The sequence below is a fragment of the Limulus polyphemus genome, unplaced genomic scaffold (assembly GCF_000517525.1).
Source record: "Limulus polyphemus unplaced genomic scaffold, Limulus_polyphemus-2.1.2 Scaffold72, whole genome shotgun sequence".
Classification (NCBI taxonomy): domain Eukaryota; kingdom Metazoa; phylum Arthropoda; class Merostomata; order Xiphosura; family Limulidae; genus Limulus; species Limulus polyphemus.
The window spans coordinates 94,821-103,146 of record NW_013665682.1 but is presented as its reverse complement, the minus strand read 5'-3'; the positions used below and the strand labels follow the sequence as shown (position 1 = coordinate 103,146).

General features: G+C 33.1%; 1 protein-coding gene across 3 annotated transcripts in view; it reads right to left on the bottom strand.

Annotated features, from left to right (window-relative positions):
* The window catches only part of LOC106466050 (rap guanine nucleotide exchange factor 4-like), a 110,457-nt gene that overhangs the window by 25,582 nt on the left and 76,549 nt on the right, over window positions 1-8,326 (bottom strand). For all 3 annotated transcript variants that reach the window (XM_022394540.1, XM_013926295.2, XM_022394550.1), the window contains 3 exons: window positions 8,006-8,105; window positions 1,181-1,325; window positions 368-465 (listed from right to left, as the gene is read on the bottom strand). In XM_022394540.1, the coding sequence (XP_022250248.1) occupies window positions 368-465; window positions 1,181-1,325; window positions 8,006-8,105 (343 nt within the window). The remainder of the gene's footprint in view (window positions 1-367; window positions 466-1,180; window positions 1,326-8,005; window positions 8,106-8,326) is intronic.

Genomic DNA, 8,326 nt, shown 5'->3' with positions numbered 1-8,326 from the left:
CGAAAACCTCTGGGCCATACTCGACCAGCAAGTCAAGAAACAACAAAAAAAAACCAACTTCGAAAAGCGATCTTCTCCAAATTTTGAAACAAGAGAGGGCGAAAATCCCACAATCTATAATTGACGATATCAACGAACTCCACGAAGCGAAAGGAAGATCTACGAGATATTAATTAATTATAGATATATCAATTCATGTGAATATGACTGAAAAATTTATTTTTTTCTGAAAAGATGGTGTCTATTTACTTGTGACCACGCTGTGTATTTTTGGAAATATCTTTACACATTAAAAACAAAATCCTCTGTGAATTTTTAATTCTCAACTCATTTGGAAAGAATAGAAAAATAATTAATGCATTCTAACCTTTGTTTAGCATCGATCATTTTAGCAAGTAGTTTCACTTCCATCTGGAGATCGCCCACATAAAGTTCAAAATCCTTCAACAATAACGCTTGCAAATCCTAAAGTAATACGAGAAAAAAAAACTGACTGTTACATTAAATTTGAACGGTACCGAGACTTTGTTACTGCTTTGTGCAACAGTGTTAACATTGAGAATGTAACTGTATTTTTTGTTTTAATTCTCCTAAACAAAAAATAATCAAAATCAGAATCTTTCTTCACTGCAGATGTTCTTGTATTTTCTTTTGTTTTTTCTTACAATACCCGAAAGTAGTTTATCGGTAACGATATAATTAACATGACTTTTAGGAAAATACAAACTTCAGTGAAATGTGATTCTGATCAGTTTTATGAACCCTCAAAGACCTTATTGCTTCTCCAGATTAGGCTTTTATGAAGCCTCAAAAGCCTCGTTGTTTCTCCAGATTAGGCCTTTAACACCATTTCATTTATGGAATAACTAATATTTTGTCAAATGCTATTGTTTGTTGTTAAGCATAAAGTTACACAATGGGCTAGCTGTGTTGTGCCGACCACGGGTATCGAAACTCAGTTTCTAGTGTTATAAGCCTTCAGACTTATCGCTGAGCCACTGAGGATAGGGCATTTTCAAATAAACATATTATTATAAATATATATATATATATATTTATCACAATTTCCTCTCCATGATTTGAATTTCAACATAAAGATGTATATATTCATATAATTTTGAAGCGGCTTGATATATGGTACATTAAAATATTGTTAACTTTCTATTAAATGCACACTTACGTCTAAAAAGCTACAAATAATAGGATCTTCGAAGAAAGCTTCTCGTACAACAATGGCCCAAGTATGAACAAACTGTACTGCTCGTCGTTTATTGGCAACAATAAATTCCTTCTCATGGCGGGAATTAGCAGAGTCTACTTTATAAGTTGATCTGTTAAGGAGGATTAACGAGTAATGGACATATCAAATAACGTAATATAATTATTGTAACCTGCATATAAAATAGGTAACAGATGTTTAAGACACGGCATTGGAATATCACTCTGCTATTAAGGTTGTAGAGTACGCAGTTATTAATTGCTACGTTTACAATGCTAGTTAAAAGTCACCTAGCCTTCCTTCCATTCAAACCAAAGGAACGTTTGTTAACATAAGCGTAAAGCTGCACTGCCTATCTCAGGGATTGAAACCCGAATTTTAGCGATTTACACTCTTAAGCTTACCAATGAGCCAATAGGAGGCCAAAAGGAATTACAAAAGACACATATAATTTGATTTTGTAAAACAACAAACTACGCAACTTAAAAAACGCCCTAAAAGTGGAACACAAGGAAATGGTAGTATGTCATTTGAATAGACAAATATTTTTTCGAAATAGTCAAAAATGAATGAAGTACGCAATACTAATATTATTAGCACAATACAGTTTCTGCATCAGAACTGAAGAACACAACGCAATTTGGACTTGGGGGTAAACAGTGGCGATTCGATGATATTTTAGGTGGTTATGTCCTTTATGGCTCTACAATGATGTATCTAGGATATTCTAGGTAGTTACGCCCTTTGTGGCTCTTCACTGATGTATCTAGGATAATTTAGGTGGTTATTATACCCTTTGTGGCTCTTCATCGATGCATCTAGGATAATTTAGGTGGTTATTATACCCTTTGTGGTTCTTCATCGATGTATCTAGGATATTTTAGGTGGCTATTATACCCTTTGTGGCTCTTCATCGATGCATCTAGGATAATTTAGGTGGTTATTATACCCTTTGTGGCTCTTCATCGATGCATCTAGGATAATTTAGGTGGTTATTATACCCTTTGTGGCTCTTCATCGATGCATCTAGGATAATTTAGGTGGTTATTATACCCTTTGTGGCTCTTCATCGATGCATCTAGGATAATTTAGGTGGTTATTATACCCTTTGTGGTTCTTCCTTGATGTATCTAGGATAATTTAGGTGGTTATTATACCCTTTGTGGTTCTTCATTGATGTATAAGTTCAATAAGAAGTTCCAATACTAGCATTAATTATGTTGTTGTTGTTTTTCATTTATATTTATCTATAAAATATCAGAAATATATTAAAGACGCCTGCAAAATATGAATGACAATCGACAAGAATACGAACTTGTTTATTAATATAATATGCTAGTAAACAAGGAGCATAACTTTCCCTTAGGTACATCAACATGACTATCATCGCTGGCTATAGGGCAACCAATAGCCGCTAGGTGAAATAAAGCGCTGCTTTATCAGTTTGAACTCTTACTAACTGTTCTGTAAGTGTTTGTTTGTTTGTTAGTAATTAAGCGCAAAGCTACACAATGGGCTATCTGTGTTCTGCCCACCATGGGCATCGAAACCCGGTTTCTAGCTTTGCAAGTCCACAGGCATACCGCTGTGACACTGGGGGCGCTGCTTTATCACGCACACACATAAAAAGTGAGAGCCATTACGTGAAGAGTTAGCATGCAATTAGGGTTATGAAACACAGCAAATCTGATAGAAAAGAACTGATGAACAAAAGCATCAATGTGACAGCATATTAACCCCAAAGTTTTTATTAAGAAAGTTCGTCCAAAAACAATATTTTCAAAGACAGAAAGTAGTAAACATCGTAACAAAAATAGTTAGTCACACCATACATGGCAAGACTGACCACCAAAGTTAAGTTGCTTTGCCTCTGAACTTAGATACAGCCCAGACTGATTCCAGCCTTTAAATATAACCGATTTTGATACCAAGTATTTAGCAATAATCTGTTTTGATTTCAGTCTTTAGGCACAACTGGGTTTAAATCAAGTCTATAAGAATAAGCGGGTTTGACTCCAGTCCTTTGGTATAAATATGTTTCCTTCCAGAGTAAGTATAACCAAGTTTGATCCCAACCATTAGGGATAACCAGATTTTGATCCACTCTTTAATTATAATGTGGTTTAATTCCAAACTTTTGGCATGAACAGGCTTCATTCCAATTTTTTTTGGGGGTGGGGGGTATATTTAGGTTTGGTTCCGTCCTTTACATAAAACTCGACTTAACTTCAACTTTTATGCAAAACAAAATTTGATTTTAGACTTTTGGTCTTTTAAGATTTCATTCCCATCTTTAGGAATAGCCGGGTTTGATTCCAACACAAATCTCCAGACGGGTGGTTTTGTTTCTTTTTTCTTAAATTTAGTGCAAAGTTACTCAAGGGTTGTTTACTTAATTTAGAAGAGATAGACTAGAGGGAAGGCAGTTAGTCAACACCACTCACTGCCGACTATTGAGCTACTCTTTACCAACGAAAAGTGGAATTGACCGTTATTTTATAACGCCCAAACGGCTGAAAGGGTGACGGGATTCGAACCCGCAGATTGCGAGTCCAGGGCCCAATTCGTGCCAGTCGGTAGTTTGGCTTCTTTCCTTTTGTAACAGTTTATTTTTCGATGTTGTTTTGTAGCCTTCCAAAATCTTGTGCTAAAACTAGCTATGTTTTTATTTAGAAGTATATAATTTTTCGAAATATTTTTTTAATAGCAATTATACGAAGTTAGGTTTCCAAGAATAATTAGAAACTTGTCCCTTATGAAGAAAATAAATTTTCGTATTGACTGAACATGTTTGGAAATACAACTTAAAAGGCAGAAACTCCTACTCGGCATTCGTGTATGTATAGTTAGAAGAATAAAGTATTTTGTAGTTTACATTAGATTAGTTTGCCCAGTATGTCACTTAAAATGTCTCAATAATTATAATTAGCAAATCTTTATTGTTTTGAGGTTTAATTCCTTTGCTGAAAGATACAATTAAAAATTGTTTTTACTGTAACAAAGAGATAAAAGACGTTTTTCAGTTAAATCAAATGCTGGGTGAGGTAGGTGATTAGCATGCTCAGACTGTGAATCCGAAGATCGATCTTCCCTTACGGCCAAAATGCTCTCCACTCTTTGGACCCGTGGGTCATTAGAACAGTGACAGCCAAAATTGAAGTACCAACGTAACGATTATATTTCTAAACTTACAGCATTATAAGGAGACAATACAAACTAAATAAACTTACATTTTCCTAATTTCCGTCAGCTTTATAATAATTTCCGGGAAAAGCAGGCTTTCTAATCATGAAAATAATTACCTTCTTTGGTTTTTTTCATTATTTTATTGTTAAAGGTTATCCACATCAACATTTTTTTGTAAACATATCTTCATTTAAATAGTGTATTGTCAATGAAATTGATAATCAACAAACAATTCGAAACAACAGATCAGACCAGCACTGACTTCGTGAACGACAATATATACATAACTTGTATCTTCATACATGACAAACAAAAGTACCCGTCCCCAGTGAAGGAAAAAGTTTAAGTTAATCTAACAATATAAATTATTTTCATGGTCTTTAAAAAAGTTAATTATGTTGCATTCTTGGTTTCACTCAGAGCCAAAGTTCTAAGCTACTTATACCACCCACTGCGAAAAGTAATTGTTGAACGTTTAACTTTTATTCTTATAAATTACATTAACTTGTTATTATAACATCTCAAAATAATTCTTCCAAAATCGTTCCAACACCAAAACGTAACACACGTGTTAACTGTAGGATTTCTCAATGGAAGGAAACGAATTTATCGCCAAATAAATTTTTTGTAAGATCTAATAGCAGTTTTAGTACCCTATTGTTTTCAGGGTCCTAAGGTTCATAATAACGCGTATATGTATGTAACTAACAAGTCAATAAATTTTGACAAAGCACAACGAAAACGATTTACCGTACAAATGTGGACGTTATAAAATACGTAATATATAACTTCCATATGATATGCAATCCAGTTTAAATCACGAATTCTCTATAACTTATGGTGGCCATAATTGTGGTCTCAAACCAAAATACTGCACAATAAAGATACAATTGATTAAACAATTCCAACCATGCAAAAATTCACATTAAAACATTAAGACATCCTCCTAAAAATGAACCCGGTTCGTTTTTCAGTCGACTGAAAAGAATTGTTTGATAAACTTTGCAATTCCCGAGTTCTACATAGTGTTATAAATCTTGAGACTGTAGTCAAACATATTTTGTACATGTATAGAAACGTTCATTTGGCTTCAACATCTTAGCATTCTGCAACATATTTACAGGGTGGTCTAAAAAAATAGTTGCATCACACTTTAATCTGCTCCGAGTAAATAAAACTTGGCTTGCAGCACCAAAGATGTTTAACTCTCTGTGTGAATTGTGGGTACTGCCTACATAATACTCTTACATTAATCTAATAAAAGATAAAAAAAATAATAATATAGCTATCTGGGGGTAACAATACTGCGTTACCCTGTATTTACGTATAGATCCAAGTAGGCTGGAAACAGTTATTTCTAATCTCGAAACAGGATCATTTGTATTACCAACTATATAAATATCACAATTAAAATTCATAATTTAAGGGTTTGAATAGTAAGTTTCTGTCAAATATAATATTAACAACTTAACAATCCAAGGTCCTATATGGTACTTTTATTGCGTTTGCAGTATAGTTTAGCAGACATAGTGACAACAGAACTGAGCTGATTAATAGGGTAGTGCATATTTTATATTTCTTAAAAAAATATTTTTGATAAGTTTTAATTTTAAACAAATTTCTTTTAATTTGTGGAATAAGAAAATGTACACCTTGAAACATGTCTTGTTTCCGCTTAGAAGCTCAGTAAAAACTGTTGCCTCAGAACGATTAATATTATTAAGGAAGGTGAACTATTTGCAAACGATGACTTTTCTTACATATGCATTTTATATTTTAACAACATAAGCACTGAGAATGAAGCTGCATTTTTTGTGATTCGCTTTTTGGAGATCGTGACATTTCGCAGAACCTTAAAGTATTTTGGAAGTTCAGTAAGACAGAAACGAGAAAAATCGAAAAATTTATGTTGATGTGGCACAGACTAATTGGTTGAATTGCAGCCAATCACAGCACAAACTATCTGCATGTGATTCTATTCTGAGACAGTTCATGTTTCTGCAGTAAAGAAGGAATAATTCCATAATAACAAAATATTTCTCCCTCCAGATATTAAGCTTTAAGGCAAAAGCATAAACAAAATTTATCTCCAAGGTAGAGTGAATGTACGCAGGAAAACTAAATCAGCTTTCTGGAAATATTCTAAAATAGCCATTGTTATAAATACTTAATAAAATACTTCAGTCATTATATACAGACTTATTTTTCATAGGAATGCCATTAAAAATAAATAAAGATTACCTAAAACAATCTGATCAGTTGTCATATATTGAATTGTCTTCAAGACAGAAAGAAAAGTTAATAAAAAATTAATAGCCACTAGATGGCAGCACTTTTCTCCAAATAATAATGGAAGAATGTTTACAGTGTATAGTCTAAAGAAGATATTTCTTTAAAACTCTGCGTGTAAACTAAATAAACAATGTTTATAATCGTTGTTGTTTGAAATTATATACCAGTTACCTCCATTGTCAGTATCTCTCATTAAAAAAGTCACCGTTTTTCTGCTTTGTAATTCCTAATCCAAACTTGCCAAGAAAAGCCAGCAGTATTATCAACACAATTTACATTACACTTTCACTGTAATTATTACTGAACAATATTAGATATGTAAAAACACAAAAACAAAAAAGCTTTATATGTGATGCAACATACAATGGAAACCATGACAACAATAGCTTATTTACAGACCTTTCCAAGTGCAGTATTTTTTAATCACAATAAAATGTTGTTTAACTTACTCTGCCAATCAGTCACGATTCTGCATCATATTTCCGCCAGATCACTGATTTTAGCCTTAATATTACACTTGAATATGTCAGTATACAGTGCAAGTAAACAAGATATAAAGTAAATCATACTTAATATGTAATTAGATTGTAGTCTAAACTCTACATGTACTTATTGTAGTGTCAACACAAAACCATCTACAAGTACTTATTGTGGTGTCATATACAAAACCATCTACAAGTATTTATTTTTTTGTTACTCGACATCCACATCTCCTTTTCTATATCACTGTTAAGATATATTAAAGTCACGTTTATTATAAGCTTTTATTTTGCTTAAATCTCATTATTATTTATATCTAAATCGTTATTGCTGTTATTAGTAGTTAAGAGGCTACCAGGAAGAGTTATTGTATCACCCATGCACATGTGGCTTTACGCGACTCTCAACGACGCTATGACTTTTTTTTACACCATTTAATAACAAACAGCGTACCTAGTGGAACGTTTTGCTGATGTAGCGCCGCCTAGCGCCGTGTTATGCGGTTTTCCCTCTAAATTACAGTCATTCTTACCATTGCCACTTAATCCTACATAAAATAGCATTGCCGATCATCAACTACCCCAAACGTCACGATAAATCGATGTTTTGTGTGACATTAAATTACAATAAAACTAATAATAAGTATTAATGAATCTGGTTCTGGATAGATTTCTAGTAAGAAGAATGTAATAGCACTTTTGCTCTTTACGCCGCTGCCTACGAAACCTTTACCTTTTCTTTCTTTATCCCCACAACAATGACACACTAAAATATTGTTCTATGTTAATTTATTTTTTAATAATAACATTCAAGCAGAATAAAGGATATTGTTTCATAAGTTCCGGACACAACTGATGACTAGGCATGAATATGACGTGGGTTAGCAAGAAGTCCTCCAGGAATGTGTCCTTTGAATACGTTAATGGACCTGGAACCGAAAACCAAACAAATACTAAAACATTACACTATAACAACCCTTATACATTTTTTTATTCATACCCTCATTAAGTAAGGACGTTTGAAGCTTTAAACTACCTATTTGGTTAGAGTAACCAAAATATTAGCTCACTGATCGTTTTTCTAAGATGCGTTATTGAAGGAAACGATACTTAGTTGCATGAATTCAATGTTTGTTTTTGGAATTTCGCG